The 24,499-nt window shown below is 37.6% G+C and overlaps 2 protein-coding genes across 2 annotated transcripts; both read right to left on the reverse strand.

Annotated features, from left to right (window-relative positions):
• Positions 1 to 402: 402 nt before the first annotated feature.
• On the reverse strand, positions 403 to 13,184 carry LOC121519663 (COP9 signalosome complex subunit 9). Its single transcript, XM_041802466.1, has 3 exons — positions 13,004 to 13,184; positions 10,182 to 10,254; positions 403 to 1,014 (listed from the first exon to the last, which is right to left on the reverse strand). The coding sequence occupies exons 1-3, from the start codon at positions 13,097 to 13,099 to the stop codon at positions 977 to 979; spliced, it is 207 nt and encodes a 68-aa protein (XP_041658400.1). The 5' UTR covers positions 13,100 to 13,184; the 3' UTR covers positions 403 to 976.
• A 1,973-nt stretch (positions 13,185 to 15,157) lies between these two features.
• Positions 15,158 to 18,096, reverse strand: apoda.1 (apolipoprotein Da, duplicate 1). The gene is made up of 5 exons (XM_041804223.1): positions 18,004 to 18,096; positions 17,697 to 17,826; positions 16,053 to 16,174; positions 15,853 to 15,938; positions 15,158 to 15,767 (listed from the first exon to the last, which is right to left on the reverse strand). Exons 2-5 carry the CDS (start codon positions 17,811 to 17,813, stop codon positions 15,532 to 15,534), a joined length of 561 nt encoding a protein of 186 aa, XP_041660157.1. The 5' UTR covers positions 17,814 to 17,826; positions 18,004 to 18,096; the 3' UTR covers positions 15,158 to 15,531.
• Positions 18,097 to 24,499: the final 6,403 nt, after the last annotated feature.

A 24,499-nucleotide genomic window follows, 5' to 3' on the forward strand; every position in this document is an offset into this window, starting at 1 on the left:
GTGAAAGTCATGCTTTTTCCATGTATACTACAGATAGAAACATCAATGTGCAGGTTTTTGTTTGTACCTATTACTGTGTATTGTGCTATTAAAGAAGAAGAAACCTGGATGAGTGGTGCAAAGATTAGAACTGTCAATCCAACAGTGTATCAAAAAACAGAACACTTTAATAGATAAATGCATGAACAGATATGTGAAAATAAATATTATTTATCTATAACCCCACCACTTTGTGTAGTTTGCTATCAATGCCTTCAAAATATACAATCAGAATCAGGTTCATGTCTCCATACCTGTAGAACCTGACTAATATATATAAAAAATATGAAATAAAAGCTGAATGTTGATTTTCTTCAAAAACACAGTATATTTATAGTTTTCAAAAGAAGACATTATTCTGTGTCATGTATACAAAATACAGTTTATTATCTTTTAAGAATGCCACATATAAGGTTCATCACAAAAATACAATGGATGCATTACTGCTGTACACATATGTACAAAATATGACATAACCCACATGTGTCCATCACTAACTGTCATACAAATAATTTAAGCCACTGTAACAGACCATCATTTATCATCTGCCACCTGCAGCATGTTTAAGGGCGACACCATAAGGAGCCTCTGCCTATCATAAGTATAATTACGCTCCTAACAGGTGTTCGCCTGCTCTCTGAAACCTGCAATCCACTTTAGAAGCAGTCCGAGACATGAGCCCGATACAGGCTCATAATTTAAAAATACCATATATGAAGGAATCCTTGGGATCTTAAGAATTTCACAACATCTGGAGCCGGTGTCGACTTTTAAGGATGTTTTAAAAAGCCTGAAACTAGAACAACTATGAAAGTAAATTGTATGTCATTAGATGGAAAATGGATGGTTTGCTTCCCACTAAAAAGGTTGGGAAAAAAGAGGTGCAGAGCTGTGTGAATATCATCCATCTTCACTCTGAAGACATTTTAGCCTCAAGTCACTGGATGTCATCATCATCAAATAAATCCTCAAAATCTGTGGAAGGGAAAAAAAACACAATCATTACACCAAAGTTACATAACAACATGCTGTATTTCAAACCTTTCTGGAAGCCTGGCCTTTTCTCATAAAGCAGCGTTATAGGACAGAGGGTCAGAAGGGTGCAGGGTGATAAAAGTAAAAGGATCTGGGAATGTCAGAGCTGAGGAGTCTGCTGAGTGGCCTTCCTGTGGGTCTGACAGTTTGTGAGGTCAAAGCTCAACAGGAGAACTGTATGAACACGCATGGGAATATGTGCCACATCCTCTCTTCCTACAGGTAGACTACATTAAACACAAGACAGAGGGATACCGGTTAATAAGATGAGAAAATGTTTCCAGTTTTGTGTTCTGTAGATTGTGTTTTTTATTTGTTTGTTTGCAGCTACTGAGTCTATTATCCACAAATCCTCCTCATGCAGACTGTGACCAGACAGACTGTTTTAAAAGGTGTCATCACGCTCACAAAACATAGAAATCAGACAGTACACAACAGAAAAACAACATTTTGGCTCTAATTAAAGCCTTCAAGAAACAAAACAAAGTACAATGGAAGACAGGCATGCTCTACTTCAGGGTATGACTGAGCAATATATTGTTTTTATAGAAATACTTTCAACTGAGATATGGGTAAGACAGTTCTGTTAATATTAATACCATTTATGCGGCATCAGAATAACATGTTTCTTCTGACTATCTGGCCATTGGTAAGTGAAATCTTGAACACATTAAAACACATTTAAAAAAACAAATATAGATGCCAGGCCAAATGCTCTATAAAAATATTCCATACATTAAGAACCACTAATAGTAATATGCTTATTGACCACATCATGATCTATTTCACGGGTACAGGTACTCCAATGGGGAATAATCATTGTATTTATTTTATTTGCGAAGCATTTATAACCTGTTTGATACCATAGCATGAGAAATAGAAGTTCTAGATGTCCAATAATTTGCAGTTTATTGTTTTAAGTATCATAAATTGCAGGCAAACTCCTGCACGCTGTCTAAATTGTGCAAATATGTTCAAGACAGCTTGGCAGTGGACTGCGGATCTCAGACGCCACCTCTTGCAGACTGCTACTGTGAGACACTGTGTCTGTCAGGACAGAAATACAAGCTGAAATTTCAAAACAAAATCACATTAAACTTCTGGTTAGAGTTAGGGTTAAGGAAGGGTTGGGATACCAAAAGTTAAAAATCAAAAACCTGACCTACAAAATCTGATTACATATCGTTTAAAAAAGCAGATCAAACAAGAAAAAAAAGTTGTCCTCCATAAAAACACTCCAACACAGCTTATGTAGCTAAGGCTAAAGCAAATGAAGCTACATTAGTTTCATTAGCTGTAGGTAGGTAACATTGCTGTACACCTTTTACAGTTGTGCAAATCTCATAAACCCTTATTTCATTCAATTAAAATAGCTACATAGAAGCTAATGAAGTTACGTTAGCTTATGCTACATTTGCTAAACCAGCATAGCTATGTTACCTGTGTAGCTAATGTTGCTATGTTAGCATCAGCTATGTTTGCTATAGCTCATGTTGCTGAAGCTAATGTCGCTACACTGGCTTACATGGTAACATTATTGATGTAGCTAGAAAACTGGTCTACATACTTCAATCCCTGATTAGACTTCTGACGATTTTTTTCCTTTTTTATTTATGCAATGCTGCGTACTCTGTAATGTTTGCAATATGCCAGACCTGTTTATAAATAAGGTGGAATTTAAAAAAAAAAAAAAAAAAAAAACACCTATCTAAAAAGAGAAATACACTGTACCAGGAAATTAGTCACTTCTGTCCTTACAGAGGCGGCATCTCACAGTAGTGGTCTACAAGAGGGGTGTCTGAGAGCTGCAGTCTGCAGCCAACCCCTCTCAATATGTTGTCATATTTCCATTTCCATATATTGAGGTTTTCTATACTCTTAAATACCATGTATTTAACAATGGTATAAATGAAAGGATAAAATTGGACTTGATGAACTTGGTGGCTGGAGAGCCGCTAGGCACTTTCTGAGCACTTACTAGAAAAAGAGAGGTGTCAGCACTCGAAATGTCCTTTTAGGTAGTTTTATTAAAGGCAACCAAGGCACAACGGACGCGTTTCGACTAAGTCTTCTTCATCGTTGTAAAACACTACGCAGAAGAGCGCCTTAAATACAGGAAGTATGCTGAGCGTCACAGGTACAACCATCAAAATAAAATACAATAAAACTATAATAGGCTTCCTGGTAGGGGCTCTACTGCACAGCAATACCTTTTACAAAGATTAATGTAAGTTTACATGTAGAAATACATTTGCAGTGACAGTACAAAAGTCATTATCAACACCAATACCAAAATAGTACAAAAATAAATGTAGCTGCAAGTATTAAGTGTTAAGCGGACCCTGGGCAAGTCAAAAACTCAAAATGACAAAGTATTTAAAACACTATATCAAAAAGGGAGCAACAATTATTCAAGAGAAGAAGCTACATTTTTTATAAGTCTTAAATGCTCATAGCTCCCTCTAGTGGCTAAAAATGTTAGAATTGAAAAAAGGTTCTAATTTTATTAGGAACAAGATAACCACATAACTCATATAGGAGAGTCACTGAACAAAAGGTCTGTTTAAAAACAATTAATGCAATGCTTTAAACAGTGTCAGTCAATGAATAAATCTATTCAGCTTATAAATACCTCAAAAGATTTTTCAACAGATTCTTAAACATTTTTTGAAATGAATTAAAGTACACTTCCATTTTCATACAAGAATATCAAAGGAGAGGTAGATGTTTTGTGAATTTTTATAAGCCAAAACAACCACAAAGAACTGAAACATTCAACCTGGTAACAAAAGAAAAATGTAAAAAACAAAAAGGGTAAAGAAATAAAGATATATATATATATATATACACACACATATATATATATATATATATAAGTGTAACTGAAAAGGCTAACCTGCAAAAGTAAGATAAGAAAATGATTTTTTGTTTTATATTCAACAAAAAGCAAACCAAAAGAAGGATAATAAATCTAATAGTAGTGGTGGCTAGGCCAATACCACTACCAAGGAAAAGTCCCCCATCCCTAAGCACACTAATAAAATGTCCTGAATCGAAATCGAGGACACCAGAACCGCAAAACACTATTACAAAAAACATCCAAGTAGGAGCTCCTCGTTCAGACCTCTGGGGTGTTCTGTTTGTAAAGTGTGTATCCAGAACACCTCCCTTTGGAGTAATAATTTGTCCCTATTCCCTCCTCTCCGAGGGATTATGACCTCTTCAATACCTTGAAACCTAAGAGTACAGACTTCATGTCCCATTTCATTGAAAAGTCTGGCTACTGACGATTTCTCGTCTTTATTCCTGATGGAGCTCTTATGTTCAGATATACGAGTTTTAAGTTCTCTGGTGGTTTTTCCAACATAGCACAAACCACACGGGCATTTCAACAGGTAAACTACAAATTTAGTCCTGCATGATATAATAGTTTTTATTGGAAACTTTTTTCCTGAATGTGGGTGACAAAAGAAGCCTCCTTTCAACATGGCATTACACTGCACACAATTGGAGCAAGGGAAGTTACCACCAGGAAGATTAGACAAGAAATTTCTGGTGCTTTATAACAGTCTGCTCTGACAACTCTATCTCTAATGTTACTAGCTCTTTTGTGGGCAAAAATAGGAGGGTTTTTAAATAGATGGCCTACCTGAGGGTCAGGGTAGGGTTTCTTTGTGACACTTTGTGACACTGCCAAGGTGCCATTCAGCAAGGCACCAAACCCCAAACTGCTCAGGGGCTCTGGGACTTGAGCTGCCAACCTTTCAGTTCCCTACCAAACATATTTTATTTGTGATCTTGGGGAAAATAATTGCTCTACCCACAATCCTACAGTGCAACTGCAACACCTGTGATTTTTAGAGTCCATTGTACCCATGAATTTCAGCCATCTGCTGCTTCTACTGAAGGTAAAAGTTGTGGAAAAAGTGGGAACTCACTAATGAGCTCGATAAACTTTGTAATTTTGTAATTGTTTTTTTTTTTGTTTGTTTGTTTTGCATGTTAAGAGGTTTGATTGTTCGAGGGTGTGCTTGTTTTGCCTTTAATGAAAGCTGGCACCACATTGTCACTTGCCTACAGATCAGCCAGTAGCAGAGTTCAGTTGCAGTAGCCAGGTATCAACCTGTAGAGGGCAGCCAGCATACATATTTCTCATGCAAAATATTAAATACTGTGTAAAAATGTTCAGATTTAAACCTTTAGTGACCAACAGTGCCACTTAATACCTATATAATTAGGTTTTCATCTAAAAAAAAAAAAAAAAAAAAGTCTGAGGGTTTAGTTACTCTTTAAAATAAATTGAAAAATTGCACTCTGCCTAAAAATGACATATGACATCATACTAAGGTTTTCTTTCCATAGAGCTGCCAGAGAGTGAAAATCCCTCCAGTATGGGGACTGACATAAATTAGCACCACCTGTCACTGCAGCTTTCCTTCCCTGACTGTGACAGAAATGAGCCAATGTGACAGTGATTGTTTAAATGAATGAACATTTAAAATCCTTTCACAAATGTAGGCCAGGGGGACCGAGAGCTCCTTCCAATACGCCTGGAGACACTGCAATGGCACGCATATTTATCTAAGGGGGATAAAACCCGCCACCCTAAAGGAGCCTGATACCTTCACACCCACAGAGCTCCTGCTGCGTCGCACATGGAAGAAGCCGTGGCTGTTTGATGTAGCTGCGCCTCGGGACAGAGATCACACTACATTATAAAACACAGTTTGTAAAAAAGGGGGGCAGGGGTACAGGAATGTTTCAGAGCCAGTAAAGAGGCTCCCTGCTGTGGAACCAGCAGCACTCTGACGCCCAGGGGTGGAAAAACATTACAGGCTAATAGATTCAGTCTGCCCCTAAGTGACAACCTCTTCACTGAAGATACCTCTGTTCGCTTTAGATTACCTGAGAAACAAAATTTATTTACATTGATAAGTCTTTTGCAATATCTCCTGAGAAGATCTCTCCAACTCATAGATGGGGGACAAAATAACAAAACTCAAACAATCAATATAAAATTCAGCAACACAGCTACAGTATGTTGTACGAATTAACACTAATAATAATTTGTCAGAACTTTAGCAATGATCTTCAATTGGAGGTCATATTTTAACAAGTAACAAGCCCTGGTGGTCTTTTTTTGTACCGTGTGGTTTGTCTGAGAAACACTGATCACCTGCCAAGTAGAACTGGGCTGCATCCAATTCTTAACACCACCAAACCTCCTCGACATTTTTTTTTTGCTGTATTCAGCATTAACACTGCTAAAAATCACATCACACAAAAAGCAGCTCTGACCAAGCACTTGCCAGTGAGTAGAGCACGCACCTCTATACACAAGTCATTGAATCTTTTAAATTTGTTATAGTCACAGCATATCTCTCAGTCTGTAAACTGAATAACATTAGGACGGATAATCAAATAAATTTTGTTTCTTTTTCTTCTAGATCTTTGTGCTTCAGCAAGGTGTATACAGATAATGTGACAGCAAATTTAAAGCTTTTTAAGACCTTTGTCAAGATTCTCTCAGTACATTTTAAGATCCCATTGGATCTCAAATTTCTAACCAGTTATACTGATGACACAGTTCTATGCATGTTTTGTACAGATTGTAAGATACAAAAGTCAAGAAAATGCACATAGTATAAATCGTTTGCAATCACACCATCCTGGATGTTCTAATGGGGTCAAGAAGTGTGGGACAGCCGTTAGAAAGGAATGAGAGAAGAGAGGAAGGTTACTACTTTACAGCTAAATGTATCTCTCCACTGCAATTATCATCACAAAATTTCTACATCCATTGAATATGACCATTACTCTTAACAAAAAAAAAAGTGATTTTTACCAGTTTAACAGACTTGCCTGGCATGGAAACAATCAATATAACAAGTTACTCAGTCCTGCAGACCTCCTAGTGTCTAGCATAGTCTAGTGAGATGAAGGGAGACAAGAGTCTTGTACTGAGAGGCTAGTTGAGCCCCTTGAACATTTAAAAAAAAAAAAACTCATTTTGTCACAAACAATCTTTTAAATTGAATAGAGAAGTGCTAGCCACCAAATAAACCTTGTGGGGTGAGGGATCAGATACAGATGTGCTGCTCACAAACAAGCCTATGGTACGAAACAGCTCTTTAATGTGAGCCATGGTAGCTGGCTTCCCTTTGAGTGCCAGTTTCCTTTCCTCCATCCTTTGTCGTCATTTAATTCACATTTAAAAAGCCAAACTGTTACTAAATGAAGGGCTGTTTGAAAGTCAAACAACGCGCTCTACTGAGCTGAGCCAAATGATCTAGATCCCTAAAAAGAGACGTGGCTTGTTGTGACAGACATGAGACTATTTTTTGTCTCATGTCTGTCACAAATTTCATTTTTTAATGCATTTATATTTTGCATGTATCTCTGTGTTGTGTGATTGATTGGCAGGGATGATTGTTTTCCCCTGATGCATTAGGGACTTGTGCTTGATGGTGTAATATTAATGTTTTATATCAGGTGTGTCATACAGCCCAGCCAGGGAGCACCCACAGCCTTAAGCTTTACCCAAGAGTTACCCAAATGAGGAGTCGTTTGAGAGCTGAAAGGGCCAGCTCTTCTTGCTGAGCTGAGCCAAATGACCGGATCACTAAAAAAGAGCAGAAATTCACATTGCTACAGACCATACATGAGCATTGTGTTGCTTGTCTAGGTCCATTGCTGCCTGCTGCCAAGGTTGTTTAAAAAAATTTCTGTTCTTTACTTAAGCAGTTTAAGAATTAAAAATGTTTATATTTTTGCACTTAGAATACTTAGCATAGTCATAAACAGCTCAAAATATGGCTTTTTGATAGCATTCTTCTATGTAGAAATAACTACTTGACCCCAAGGGAATTCTCTGCTACTGCATGACATCATCAGCAAAGAACTATTTTGTCATTGTAGTATGTAAATAAAACTTTGTTTGAGATGTTAAAAGTGCTAATATTAGCAGACTCTGTCCTAGCATAACACTAGCAGACACTCCACTGCAGAGCTGCTTTTTACTTAAAAAATCCTGGAAAATGTTCACAAGAATCGGCCACAGCCTTAGCTCCAACACCTTCTCCTCCAACCACTTATCAGAAAACTTGTATTTATCAATCACTTACGCACACATCACTCGATCACATGGTTTACTTGCTATCTAGGGGAGCTTTAAGGATGTGCTTTTAACTCAACAGGCCAGAGTATAAACAAGCGTGCAGACTGATTTTAGATCTGGTGGAGTTCTGAAGAAAAACCAGCCTTCAACAATTTTTGGGGGGACAAATAAAAACTGAAACTGAAAGAAGCTACAAAATTTAATATCTTATGGTCTTACTTCAAGACTTTTTTAATACTTCTTAAAAGCCTTAATTTTTTAAAGTTGATTTTAATACTTTTTAAAACCCTGCAGACAGCCTGAATGGTGTACATGTGCCCTCTTTTCCTTCCACCTAGTCTCTCATCACCGATTTACCCACAGAAAGAAGAATTGTAGCATTTTGACATACATGGCATTGTAGTGAGTGGTGTATGGGAAAGTTGGGCTTAGGAGTTTTTTCTAAACAGTGAGCCCTTTTTTGAAGGTTATTTAATGGACATATTAGGCCTTCATCCATTACAGGAGTTCTATCATCACCAGCATCCTCAGTGGTACAGCTGCTAATGGAAACAGACAAAAAACATACAGGAAAGGTTTTAGTAATTGCCCCAGGCAAAGACCAATATGAGGCCCTTCCCCATTTAGCTGAAAGCAATCATAGCAGGTAAACAAAAATTCTGAGGCATCTCTTTTCAGGTCACAAAGCCAGAGAACTAAAAGGCGAACCCAAAATCTGAAATATAAATACCCAAATACCCTTCATCAGTTTTTAGAAGAGCATCATACTTCAAACTCACCACATCTAAATATTTCAAAATGTCTCTAGGCCAGGTGCAACTCATAAAAAATACAAATATACGCTCACTATTTTTGCATTATCCATTCTTTTGTCATAAATTATACATTTTATTTATTGCATGCCATCTTACCAAACAATAATCCAACATTTCATTGTTTCACTGTGCCAGTAGGGTTCTGTCTAACTATAATTTACTTGATATGATACATTTGGGGGTTTTTGACAGGTTTGAACCTAGCTGTTGGGGCCAGGGGTCCTCCCTGGGGTCTCTTTTAGTCAGAATCTATTTTGATACTATTTCATGCACTCCTGGCATCTCATTTACATTCCAAATAAACACCTTAATCAAAGTAATTTTTCACACAGACAACATACATGGTGCATATCTATAATGACTATATTTTGTGGCCCCTTGGAGCACTAGCCCCCAGGCAACAGGCTACCTTTGCCTAAAAGTAAAACTGCCTATGCAGCCATTCTGCAGACAAGTCCTTGGATATAACCCCTACCTCAGTACGTCCACTTTCTGACAGTAACTTCCACCTGAATAAAAGTTAGACTTCAAAATCTGAAGGTGGTAATTTTGCAGAAAAATAACAACCTCAATGTGCAGTTCTTCTAGCAGCAAAATTAATAAAACGACTCCTGGCACCACCAACCCTGCTGCTTATTTACTGAGAAGAAGTCCAAACAGAGCGAGTAAAAACAGAGTTAGCATCAGCAATTACTGGCCTAACTCGTTCCAGGTGAAAACAATACCTGGGGTGATAAAGTGTTTCATCTCTGCATTGTTAAAGAACTGGATACAAACCAAGTTGGCAGAATTGCAGCAAAAATTGATCTTGAGTTACTTCCCAAAACACTGCCTGTGTATCATGGCATATATTTTACAGAACCACAGATACAGTAGCATTTTCCCTGTATAAGGGCTCACTAAACTTTTTATAGTTTGCTTTCAAAAGCCTTGTTTACTTCCACTTTGAGACAACATTTAAGTACATCTATTTTTTAGAAAGTCCTCTGGTACAGGTCACTAGAATAAGCTTTGAACTGCTATCAAAAACAACATTTTTGTGTCTTATTTCATTAAATAAAAAGTATTTTTCTTTTAAATGAGGGTTAAGGTAAGTTCCTCTCTTGAGAATCTCAATTTGTGGGTTGAGAAGGGTAATGCGTGGCATGATGAAAAGGTTTGAAAAAAATGTTTACCATTGAAGAAGTCAGCATGAACCGCCTTTTCATTGGCAGCCAGGTCCATCAGCAGTCCTGTGCTTCCCCCAGCCTGCCAGAGGAAAGACATGCAGCTCAGAGGCACAAATACAACCAAAGACAGACTATCACCAAGAACCCAGCCTGTAAAACAGTTTAAAGAAACAGATAGATATTTACACTCTCTTGTTTGAATTTACAAGACCTCCTCTGTTTGGTCTGATTGCTGATGTTAATTTTTCCCTGGGCTTATGCCTTTGCCGTCTGTTAAAGCATTTTGTGAACATTTATATTAATGGCACTAAATAAATAAAGTCGATTATTATTATTATATTTTCAAATATAATATATTTTCAAACTGAAAAATATCCGAGACATACAAAATACTTACGAATCCCAAACATATTCAGGTTTATTTCATGTTCATTAAAACATACAAGTGTTACTGTTGCATAAACACTCATTAAAACACACACAAAAGTCAGATACAAAAGTGTAAAGCCTTAGTAATCCCACTATCAATCTGATAAGATATTTGGATCATTCTGTTCTGATTATTCTGAAATATTGAATTTGTAAGACAACAGCCAATGGTATTTCCTACAGACACTAAGACAAAATATGGATACTTAATTTGATTTCAAAATTGAAGAATCTATAGTGTTATGCTATGGTGGTTACGCAGTTTACACAGATGCCAACCACTTTAAAAACCATAGAAGTACTTGATCTAATGGAAAGGTTAGCTGTGGAGTACCACAGAGATCAGTGATTGGTCCAATACTGTTAATTCTTTATATCAATGACATCTGGAAAAGTTACAAATGTTTTAAAATTATGTAGCTAATATTTGCAGATCACACAAATTTATTTTGCTCTGGTAAGAATTTAAAAGAGCTTTTGTGTGGGACCTGTGAAATCTCAAGACTTGGTTTGATGTCAATAAATTGTCTTTAAATATTGAGAAAACTAAATGCATGGTTCTAGTGCAAAATAAAAAAAACATGCCAGATCCACTTGCAAATAAAGTCCATGGTAAAAATGACAGTCAAGACTGAAAATCTGAGAGACTCTGATGTAAATAAAAATCCTTTATTAACAGGGATGTCTACATGTTTTGACCCCATTAAGTCTTTATCAGGACGTAACAGGCTGATTTAAAAAAACAGGTGTTTAAATACAGAGAAGATGTCATCTGACACAATTATATGACAAAGGTCACTACAACATTGAAAAGGGCATCATTGAGACTCGGAGGTCAAACGTGTAGACATCCCTGTTAAGGATGTTAAGGATTACATCACAGTGCCTCAGATTTTCAGTTTTGACTGCGTTTTTTACCATGGACTTCATTTGCAAGGAATCTGGCCAGTCATTGTTTTTTCTTTTTGCATTATACCCTTGCCCTCTTATCCTGAAGAGCACCTGACTCTGGTTACAAAGTTTTAGACATTTTTGACCCCATGTAGTGCTCAACCTCCTTTTTTCCTACATTTATGGTTTTTGGGATTCTAAAGAAAAGTGGTGGTAATATAAAATTTTTAATTTTTAATGTTGACATTGAAAGAGTTTTGGAGACCAAATTCCTTGGGGTTTTTATTGACCACAAGTTAACATGGAAACTGCATATTAATTACATTAATGGAAAAATCTCAAAATCAGTTGCTAATCCATATAGATCCAGAACTATATTAAATTACACAGCTTTGCATCTAATATATCAATACTAGTTGTTCCTTATATATCTTATTGTGTGGAATATCGGGGATTCAACTTTACGACCAAAAATTCAGCAATAAAATTGCAATAAAGAGCCACAAGTATTATCAGTAAGGCTGATGCTACACTTACACGGATCTACTTTTTCTAAATTCCTCAAAATTTCAATTCAAGAGAGTCAATATAATTTGAGAGGTGTAAGCTGTAAGTGTAGCTAAGAAAAGCTAACAAAGGTATGACAAGGAGAAATGTTCCTGTTGTTGGAGTAAAATTCTTAAATGATGCCAGCATCAATTTTGAACATGTATAATTATTTATTTTACAATAAAATGGTTTGTAAAGCTATTTTTGAGGCTTACAAGTATGACTGAATTTTCTGTTGTTTCTTTGCATTTCTGAAAGTTGGTAGCTTAATTTGATAAGAAGGATAGGCTTTTATAAGCAGTTTGCTTCTGCCTGTGCCTTTTCAGTCACTACTCCACATATGACTATTGACTTTGTTTGAAATGTCGGTACTGTGTAAAATGTTTGGAGTTTGTATTATTACTGAATATAAAAACTATTGGTACTACTACTACTGCTATTGTTGCAGCTGGTTATTAACACCAATTTGTAGAGGTGGAAAGAGTACAGGACTATTGTGCTCAAATAAAAGTAGTTACTTTGGCTAAATTTTACTTTAGTAGAAGAAAACGTACTGGTCTATAAATGTACTTAAGTAAAAGTAAAAAGAATCATTAAAGTCCTTATTAAGTGCTAATATCGAGTATAACATCACAGGGGCTCCAAGTGTACAGAATACAGACAATTAATGTTACGTGCTGATATTAGAACCGTTACTCTCTCACCTATAATTCTCTTATTCAAACGGCTGAGGAACCAATGAAAACCATCGAGTTATAACCTGGTGATAACATGTTAGAACTGCTTTCACATTAGCGGAAACAGTATTATTTAATCTTCACTGTATTCAAAAAGTTATATCTGACGGTGACTTAAATTCTAAGGAGTAAAACTGGTAATGAAACTTTGATAACAGCAATGTACATAGCCAAGGAAGCTACTGTATTAGCCTTCAGCTACCAGCTAATAAGCTAACAGACCTCGTCCAGATCAACGTACGGCCCCGCGCCCTCCGGAAACATCTCATCCACTGCTGGTTTCATGGCGGTCGAGTTGGACTGATCCTTCAGGGGCATGGATAAGCAAAAATAACCCTTATTAGCTTCAAACTTTTGTTCAATTCTCTGCTAAACGATGCTACAAAATCAGTGCTAATATGGCGTAACTTGAAAATAAATCCGACCTGAAAATGAAACAAATACACCAAGGTTCCTTGGCACGTTGTGCGGTAAGCTGTCATGAAATAAACGTATTGAAAAATATGATGGTCACGAATATGTGAAAAAAACATTTTTGTTAGATTTTCCAAAGATCAAACGATTACACAACCGTTTACAATATACACATTTACTTCAGAGTACACAAATTTCACTGGTTGCAATGGTTGCTGTCAGAAGTGAGTGTCACAATCTACCATCTGATTTTAGATGTTGCTAATACGCCCCAATTTTACACATCTACAAACCTTTTAATTGACTTTGTCTGACTTTAGGTAACCTGAGGGTTTCCAGTTCAAATGAGAAAATCCTTTTGACAGCAGCAGAGGTGGGTGTAGGAAATTTTGGTTAGGGGGGCAATGCAGGGGCACAGACTCAGATTAGGGTGGCACAGTAAAAGTGAGATACTAAAAAAAACACTTAAAATCACAGTTAATAATACTGTTTACCCTAAATGATATAATTATTTGCAACATGGGTATTTATGGGTATAAGTTCTCTGAATGTAGGGCGGTATGGGTACATTATGGGCCTGATGTGATGTGCCACACTGCAATGCTGGGGAGGGGTCAAGGTTGGCACACGCTGACACACGTGTGCCACTAGGCAGCCAAGGGTTAGGGTTAGGTCAAGCGCAACAACATTTCTTTTGTCTGGGCTTCTTAACCCCTAGTAATATGCCCTGAGGCCCCCAGCAGTTTTAAGGCCCTTGGGACATCCACAGCACAACCAGGGGCTCATGGCAACCCGATTGCTACCCAGACAGTACTATAGGCTGTGCTTAGTCACCTCATCCACCCCTTATGCTGCCCTAAAGGTGTGGACTCTGTTATTTTTCAACAGATTATTTTTCCATGCCCCTGATGATATGCAAAGACATCCAGAGCACAACCAGAATTGTGTCAATCCTCCTTTCCACCCAGAGTTTCCTTCACATCTACGCCTTACTTCAGCCTCAATTTTTGACTCAAATATGCCTAAAAGTTCTGCACAGTAATGTATTTTTCAGTGCCAGAAATATTGGTTATAGTCCCTCTTCTCTTATACATTTCAAGCACAAAGGGGAATAACTTTGGGATCATTTTTTTAAAAATTAGATGTTATATGTAAACTGTGGATGATTTTGTATTGATTTCTCTTAATCTATAACAAGAGAAAAAGTTTTGACACAGTCAACAGCTTCTTGCCAGTCGTCCTCATGTATTCATTGTCAAGTTCCCTTTCCCATTAGCGTTGGATGAGATACAAACTAGTTGGGTGGACAGAGTGTAAAAAAGAGAGTAGAAGGAGGGGATAAAATTAGAGAAATACTTACAGTTTATTAGAAAGACTCTAGGGGTATCAGGGCCGAGGAGACTGCCCATTAGTAAAGTGGCATATCTGTAAGAACCCAAAAAATGTTCTGCAGGCAGGTCATGTTGAAGTTGAAGCTGACAAAAGGATATAGGGCACTCATCTTTGAACAAGTCTCCAGTAACCTGAACGCCTTTGGATTTCCATAAGTTAATGCCTGCCCTACTCACAGCTGGGAATGTGTTATTAAAGTAAGTTTATCTATATTAAAATGTGTAATTATATATCATGACATATCGATATGTTCTAAAGTTAGCATTTTAGTCCCATATATTTTATGCAAAATAGCACATACTGCAATATGTTAGTATGCATACAAATAAAGGGTCTGAACATGGCATGACACTTTTGCAATGTGACAGGCAACACCTGTGACATATATATGCATTATTAAATCAAGGTCAAACTGTAAATAGTTTTAATATCTTTAATAAAGTTTTTTCTTTCAAAAATGTTGCAAATGAAGTGAGCACCCTAGTGAGTTCTAGCTGTATAGACTCAAACTCCTGATAATACACAGTAAGTTTCATACATTTATTAACTTTAATTAGAATCCTTCTGCCTCCAGTTGGCAATAAACCAATCTGAGTATTTAAACAGCCTTTAATACTATCAAATTCTTCAGTACCACACTGCAAGTGAAACAAAAAAAGTAATTGTGACAAAAATGCGTCTAAATGGGTATAATTGTGTAAAACATTGCCTTCAGATTTATTTTACAATCAGTAGTGATATGTCAACAAATAATAATGTTAGCATCGACTTAATATTTGTCACACTGCTATACAACCTATCTTAACAAGGCAGAGAGACTGTAGACATAGGTAAACTGAGTTACTGAGTTGTACCTCCTGCTAAAAGACAGCCTAAGTATTAGTAAAATATTTCTCTGGAGCAGATGTTGAAACATCGTTTCCCTCCTTTTTCTCTTTTTTTTTTTAGAGTGTTTTATCACAGTTCTGCTGCCTGCTGGCAACCATCCTGCTCACATCTATGTTGTTTGTGGCGAAGATCTGTCTTGCTCTCTCAATTGTTGACTCTGGCAGGGTTCGAGTTCGGCCCAGGATCCAGGCAAAGTCAACATGAAAGAGTCTCAGGATGTCTGTGCAGGAGTAGATCACAGCCGAGTTCACATAGTCAGTGGACAGGATCCAGTACGGCGCATATGGCAGCACTGTTCACAGAGAAAAACAAAATCAGATTATCTACGATGAAAATCACAATCGTTACAGCCATTCTTTATATAAAGCCTTACTCACCGTAGGAATAACTTATTCCCAGCTTGGCTGGGTTCCTAATATCCTCTACGACTCCAGTCCCTTCAATTTTCCTCAGCTCCCCTTCACTGTTTCATCCAGACAGTCACATTTCATGTTGCATTAAGGGAAAAACAAACCGTGCAAAGAAAACCTTTTGACTCCACATTTGCAAAAAAAAAAAAACTGCTGATAGGACTCACTCTATTTCTGAGCTGACCACTCGGATGGAGCTGTCTGTCGTCAAAGTGAAATTGCTTTCGATGCATCGTCCCTTCTCAAACTGGGCCGGCAGCCTGGCAATTTCAAACCATCTTCCCATGAACTGAGAGGGCAGAAATACGCAGGAGAGTTCAAAGACAATTGATAACACCGTAAGTAAAGAGTATGAATAAATCTGCATGATTTAGTGGTCAGTAAAATCTGCCGCAGCTTCTATCAAGACTAGTCTGCACCAACTGTGGAAGTTAATACATCCAAGTCAGTATTTTCTGAACATATTTCTTTTCAGTTTTTTGCTGCAAATAATTTACCTCACTACATGATTCCTCAATAAGCTTCACAAAGATGTCACCTTGACAAATAGCAGTAAAATGATATTCACCCATGACTAATTAATTTTAAAAATTCAACTAATGGTTATTTGTACGTTGTAAATAAGTTATGATAAACATTAGAATTAAACTTTTAGCAGACACAGGGTCATTTTGTGTTTTCCTTGCTTATAGCCCAAAAAAGAAGATAAAAGATTCAAATTAAAGATTTACTCCATGTGTCATTTTCTGCATAAATGGACGAGATAATATACTGCCCACCCAGCCAACATAAGGGTTACAGAAAAGGTATAGGAATTAGGTAAAACCACCCTGAAAAATAACCTTCTTACAAATAAAGTACTTTAACTCAGAATTGCTAAACAACTTCACTGAAAAAAACAAGTTATAAAAGGATACTGGATTAAGGAAATGGTGCACATTTTTAGAGACATTAAGGATGAGTGCTGAAAACTGGTATTGACATAGTACTGGTACCAATACATCTGATACCTACCGGAACGATTTGCAACACAGATATCAATACTTCATACACCAGTTTCTTTTTCTATCCCATGTTTGACTAGCACCCTACAAAGATATTTCTGCAAACCATTTACGATACCCAGACAACTTTTATTCTCCCGCTGACTCTTAACACACTTTTTTTCTCTCAAAAGTATCGATTCAGGCTCCATTTAGGCACTGGTACCGTATAAAAAGTATCAATTCAGCACTGGTATCGTAAAAAACCCAAATGATACCCAACCCTAAGGGACAGTCGTTCAGATAGTCTTTAATTAGATGCATTTAAATGCTCAGTGCAGCAAGGGCCATATATCATCCAGTGACAAACTTTAGTGTGATCTATAATTATGCTGACGAATACTAAAATCTGCTAACAACTGCAATATGATTGTCAGTTTTCCTTGTATTACATGTAAATAAATATCTTATAAATGCTATGATCTACTCGGATTATCGTTAAAGAATGTTCACATAATAGTGAGTGACTCAGCATGGATGCTTCTTACCAACTTTGTTATTTATTATTTATTTGAAAAAAAAATCATGCACTGAATATATGCCACACTTCTGACTCATTTTTAATGCAATCTTGACAACAAAATCTTAAAACTAACAAAAAATACAAATATGCTTACTGGTCATTTAAACTCCCAAACAAAGGCCTGCCAATACAACATGTCATGCATGCACTATTAGGGTGCCTGACTTTTTCTTCTAGTTTTTTAAACTATTTTTCTAGTAGATAATTAACAGAAAATAACAGAAAAGTATAGGAGTAGTCTTTACCTCTTTAAGGGTGAAGCCTGGCTGTACGTTTGGTTCTGGACATGGTCCCCAGTGAGGCACCTGAGCTGTGATGATTGGGAGGAAAATCACAAAAACTAGAACAAAAGATGACCTCATGGTGAAGACGGGCCTGTGAGACACGCAGAATTTTATTAGAAGAATTACAAATTAGTTTATTTAACTCATTTTCTCCAAATACAAGAGCACGGTGGAAATTAAGGCAAAGAATTGTATTTATTGGTAGCTAGTAGATAAACCTTTATATTTACCTACTATTCATACACATCATAATTAAACGTTGTCTTACCTTTATTGTGTGTAGATTCAGATTTAAGTTTCCTTCTTTGGATGAACTCTTGTATCTGAATGAGGATGCTCTCTGTGAGACGTTCCAGCTCTGAGCTTGTGTCTCATGAATGGGCGTCTTTGTGCAGAGGCAGCTTTATTTATTACATGAAGTAAACTATTAGTAAAGTGGAGTCATGGGAGCATACCAGTGCAAATTTTATAAAACAATCTGGATCTTCTTTTTTTTAAACTGTAGAAGGACAGCTTGTGGGGTTTTTAGGACTCTCTCTTTACTCAAAAAGCTCAAGTTTAAGTTAAGATGCCAATTTAGTGTTTATAAAAATAGATCCTTTTCATTCACAAACCCAAATATCTCACTATTCAAGGATTGTAAAAAAAAAGTTGTGTACTTGCTTTGCTGCACAGGACATTTCATAACATCCTTGTTATATTTAGAGGTTAATAGATGAATATAATTCAATTATATTTTCTCATATTCACTGTACTGTAGACTATCACAGGACACAGTAGTCAGATCAGCCATACAAGCAGATCTGCCACAATACTTGAAGAAAATTCTGTCTACTTCATTTTGTTTGTTTGTTTGTTTTTGTAATGTACAAAAATGACAGCTATCTATTTAGTCAAATAGTTCAACAGTGTCTCAGTTTCATGACGTTTGCAATGTATTTATCAGCTGCAGCTAGACATGCTATAGTGAAATGTCTCAGTGGTTACTGGATGGAACTCCCAGGAGTTGACATCATGGTCCCACAAGACAAGCTTAAAAAGTTTTGGTAATCCTTTGACTCTTCCTTTCAGCATCATCATGTGGTTGATATCTGAGGTTAAGTGACTGACAAGATTTGATCTCAGGGTTTGAATTAAGAGACAAGTAGGTCAAGAGAAAGTCCAGTTTCACTTGTCCTCAAGACTGAAATGGGTAAACAAGATGATTGTGGAAATTAGGAACATGAGAGTGTGCGAGCGGGGCGGTCAGATGATGAGGAGAAGTGGGAAGGGTACTGCAGCCATGTCAGGTCCTCCAGATAGGTGTTGGACTGAAGCAAAGCAGGTAAAATGGAATAAAGAATTGTTTTCTGTATTTGGTTCGTAATTCATCACACACAGTTATGGATTCTGTGCCCGTGTCTTACTGTTTACTTTTGTGTGCTGTTAACAGTTACTGCTGTCTGTCCCTCTTTTGGTTTTCAGCCAGCCTGACAGGTGACTCTCATCCTGTTAGTCCTAATGCAGCTGGAAACAAAGACTCAGGCCAAGTCTACTTTGGACAACATCAATCCTTCTCATGTAATTCAGGCTTGCACAGGTGTGTTGAGTGTGTTAGGGGGATTATTTTTTCCAATCAAGTCTAAAAAAAGAATCACAGATGTCTGGAGAGCAATGGGTTGTTGTTTATTCACTCATTTTGGTGACAGAATATTGACTTCCCCTCTTTGGAGTTTAAGTTAGTGCAGTGTGTCAAGTAGCAATCAGACACTGAGATATCTTTGATGCAAAACTGTAAATGCAGTAGATTCACAAATCTTACAGATCCTTAGATGCATGTTGTAAATGTGTGCATATTAATTGCAGGGAAAACTGTTTTCTGCTTTAAGAGATTAAAAAAAACAGCTCATCATTCACAGCTGAGGAAGGACTCCCTGTTGGTTGACTGTCCATAAATGACTTTTGCATCATTTTTGCCATTCAACAGTTGTTTGACATGGGTTTGTTTGTGCTATAGCCTAGCCAGGCTCACAAGCTTACCATGGTTTACTTCCTTCTGCAACAGCCTCACTAGTCACTTGTTTTAGTGAATTTATGAGTCTTCTGTCAAAATTTACTTTATGGTATGCTGTTGTGTTCTTCAGGTAGATGATTATGTAATAATTGGGGGTGTCAGAATCAGACCTATCAGACCTTGCTCAGCTCCACATCAAATTGTGACATGGAGAGCTCCTTGCAAGTTTTCAGTCCTCCTGCTACAGTATACCACTCATGTCATGAAAAACAAAAAAATTTTTGGTACCACCCTACGATAGGTCTACTAATTGTTAAGCTATATCTTAATGCTAATTAACCTGGCATGCCAGATAGATTTGTTTCATGCATCCATCTGGAAAACCACTAATAGAGAGTGTTTGGGAAAGGGCAGAGCCTTTGAAAAAAAACTCAGAAGGCGATTGGTTGAAAGTCGTGTCTGTCGCATCTTTACGGGCAAATCAGAGCAACAAAACACGTAATGTTGCTCCTGAGCTGCTGCTTCTTTTAACCGAGAAATGTCGTCAAGCTCTGATAAAACTGGCGCTTTAGCAGCATCCACACTAACATATTCCACCATAATTGCACCGGCCTCTTGCTGCTGCTTGCTTACGTCACGACTCCACTGTGCCCGAAAGTACTGTCCCTTGAAGCTGATTGGTCCTGTCACTTTCTAACCGGGCCCAAACGTTTCAGAGGGGAGCTCTGCAAGATGGATTCACCAGTGAGAAACACGGAAACAGGCATATCCATCTGCTTTTCAAGGTTAAATGCTAATACCATTACACCATAAAATAACATGAATTAAATGCATTTCTGCTTTCCACTTGCTATCACTTTTTTATTTTCACAGTCACTTAAACAAAGCTTTTAACCCATACTTAAATTGTTTGTGTGAAGTTAAAGGGCCTAAAAATAATTATCTCACCAAATAACCTACCTTTTGCATGATTGAATTAGGGATTTTTCTGCTATATTCATAAAAGAATGAATTTTCCTGACAGGGGAACATGCTTTAGTATTTAGTGTTTTTCTTGCTGAAAACTAAGATATTTGCAAAAACTTCTGTCAAATTTAGAAAATCGAATGGGGCACTTGCTCCAGTCATGATTATTTTAGGAGGACTAAGATGAGATTAAAGGGTGCTCCAGCACTCCTAAAAAGGGTATTAAATCGCCTATGTGGAAAAACTGTTAAAAGTGGTACCCCAAGCCTGGTGTTGCTCGCTGTGCACAGCAATTGCACTTACAATATGCAATATGGGGGTCAAATTTGCTCAAGTCAATTGAGCACAGTCATTTTTGCACCAATAGTGCTCCATAGAAAGACTTTGTTCATAAATATTAGAGAACATAAGAATATGAAAAGGATATACAGTTTAACACTACTCAGATAATCTTTTTTTAATAAAGCCATGCCAGAGTCTACAGGAGGCTTTTTCTGTTCTCAGGTGGTTCATCTTTCCACATATTAACTTTAATCATGATCACACTTACTGGATTATTTCAGAGTAGGTCTTTGGTAGGAACTAGTGAATCCAGGCCAGTCGTCACACATACAGCAGAAATATTCATGTGTACAAAATGCATTCAAAGGTGCATTTGGTCTGAGTACACATTGTACAGGGATGAATATTTTAGAGCTCATCTATTCTTATTTTATGCAGGGGTGTAGTTTATTTTGTTGACAGGTGAGTGCACAGTACTTTTTTTTTTAAGGCGCGGGTCCTGCTTCAGCAGCTTTTCTTTAATTACCTCCACTAAGGTGGTTATGTCATCGGGTGGGTTTGTTAGTTAGTTAGTCTGTCTGCTAGCAATATAACTCAAAAAAGTTATGGATGGATTTTGATGAAATTTTCAGGAAATGTCAGAAATGGCATATGGAAGAACTGATTAGATTTTGGGAGTGATCTGGATCACCGTCTGGATCCAGGAATTTTTTTAAGGATTCTTTACTATTGGGAGATAGGGCTAATGGCGGAGGTCTGTGCTGTTACCACTTTACACCAGGAGATGGTGGACATGAGTAACTTCAATCCCAGCAGCATTTTGGGTGTGTTTCTATTCAAAGGTTTGGAGTTTATAGAGTTTGAAAGACGCAGCCCCGTCGAGGAGACGAGTCGGAGCGTAACAGAGAGAAAGACAGCGAATTGTAGCAATACTCACAAGGCTGGGAGGAATAGTGGAATTTTCACCCCCTGCCATGACGTCTAGTCGTCCTGTGATACCATGGGTGAGACTATCAGTGCATCTGTTGGCACTGGCAGGCAATGCTTTCACCGTGACAGTCCACCTGTAGCAAATCAATTGCCTCACTGTGTTTCCACCCCACCCGGAAGGGAGTGAGCAGTGAATGTTGTAGTGGGGGGCACATGGGGACAGATTCCAAGAATTATTCAAAAATTTGTCACTACTGGGATATAGGGCTATGGGTGGAGGTCTGTGCTCTCTGAGTGCTTTTCTAGATGATACTTGGTTGATAACCTTTCCAATATGGCAACCTCCTCCGACAGGCTTCAGAAGTCTACTTCAGGACCAGTTGGTGACATCACTGAGGCTACAACTTGAGGTGAAGGCCTCTTCTGCTGGAATACTGAAGTTAAGCACTTGCCATAAAAAGGACATTGCTTAATGCATATTGTAGTAAAAGCAATTCATGTGAAAATGGATATTTTTTTTGACAGCGATGTCTGTTTTGTTCATGTTGGTCCTGGTGAGGCTCAGCTTTTATTAGATACCAGTGGGGGGGCTCCTCAGATAAAGGTTGGAAACCACTGACTCAAACTATGAGCAGAAAATTTCACTGGCTACGCAGCCTCCTGTGCAGCCAGCTGAGCATCTGCTGTATCCCCTATGGATTTTTCCTCATCAACTGATAGCTGAGGTATGAAGATTTGTAAAGGCCTAAAATGTCAACCTCATGGTGGGGTGAAGGAAAAGTCAGAGGATCAACAAGGTCAGAGGAGTTTATCCTCCAGGGATCTTGAATACATATTGTAAGTTTGACAGCAATCCAATAACAGCAGAGATGTTTCAATCTGAATATCAAATGTCAGCCGGGAGGAGGTATGAGATAAAAAGTCAGCGGATCAACAAAGTTATTAGATTCAACCTCTTGGGAACAGAAATCCATCCAGTTGTGGCTGAGATATTTGGATTTAATTCTAGAAAGGTCCACATGTCTTTTGCACCTAGTGAAATGGGAAAAGGAGTTTTATATTCTTTGGTTCTTCTGGTATTTATTTACTGATATACACTTTCAAAGAACGGGCCAGATCAGAATATTATTACTGCTGTTGCTTATCTTTCTTTTCCCTCACAATTTTTAGTTAAAGCACCAATCTAAGTGCAAATGCAGTTGCACCTAGAGACCTTCAGTGGGCACCAAAGTGCAACAAACCAAATCCATCAGTCTACTTTAAAGGCTTTGAGTCTACATTGATTGGTAAGAGCTGACAATTTTTCAACCTGGTGGACTGATGTTTTTTAAATCAGAACTTTCAGACACATTTAAGAAATGTGAATAAAATATTATGAACTCAACATTACCTCAAGAACCTCAACCAAGTCCAGTTGCCCCCTTGACAAAAATTTGGATAACCATGACTTGGATTAATAAGAGCCAACAGAGACATCAAAATTACATAGCATTATAACGTACCAATATTATTTGGCTGTTTTTCATAGCTTGTCATGTAAAGATCAGTTCTTGTTAAGCTTTCTAACACTCCAAGTTAAAACTAAACACAGTCAATTCAATTTAAATAGGGTTAAATGCTCTCTGCTGTTGTACAAAGCCCCCCAGCTAGAAGCAAGGTCAAAAGAGAGAAGAGAAGGATCAAAAGACACCATTTCCACATAATACACATCAGAGGGGAATGACTTGTTAACTGCTCCCTGAAACATCAAAGCCTGCCTCAAGACGAGGTGGTGGGTTTCACTGGATGAGGGCTGACCGGTCAGTACATGATCAAGGACAGGAGCAACCTGCTCTGGCGCGCTCGCTCAGAAATATCTAAAAGAGAGGGAATATTAAAGACACGGAAAATAATGCAGAGAGGCCCTAGTGCAGTATTTCACCAGAGATACAGGATACACTAGTTTTGACCTTGTTTTATTGTATTATTCAGGGCTTTTTTGTTGGTACATTTTTACAGTAAAACAGTTTTTGTAAAACTCTCGTGACTGTGTTGGTAGATTTTGTGCCATAAAGTCTGAGTTTCTTTAGGTGGGGCTCTTTCCTTTGCTTTCAAAGCCAATCACTACTAATGCTGCCCATTGATAAACTTAACCAGCCAATAAGAGCATCTCTATAGGGAAGCCTCCAAGTTCACTCATTTCTGTGGACATGCCTCCCAGCCGTGGAGACATGAAATACACTAACAATTTATCTTAGTAATTAATGCGATCCTGAATAAACCAAGTCCTAAGTAAGATTTTTAAAGTCATTGTTTTCCTGCTTAATCGTTATTGTGTACAGTAAGGAAACCTTGAATAACTTGGAAGTAGTCCCAGTTGTTTTTATCAATGACTTACAAATGTTTCATAAAAATATATCAACTCCAAACACAGTGTAGTATTCAACCATGAGTACACAGGACTGACAGGATTACGTGACCACTACATGAGAGACTCACATGTCACCAAACATGGGGTCACGTATGAGCTGGACACCTGTGTACACACACCTACACTAACTGTCACAAACATGAAGCTTGGGAATATTTCCTGCTGCTGAAGGACAACAGAGGT

Source organism: Cheilinus undulatus, linkage group 13 (assembly GCF_018320785.1).
Source record: "Cheilinus undulatus linkage group 13, ASM1832078v1, whole genome shotgun sequence".
Lineage (NCBI taxonomy): Eukaryota > Metazoa > Chordata > Actinopteri > Labriformes > Labridae > Cheilinus > Cheilinus undulatus.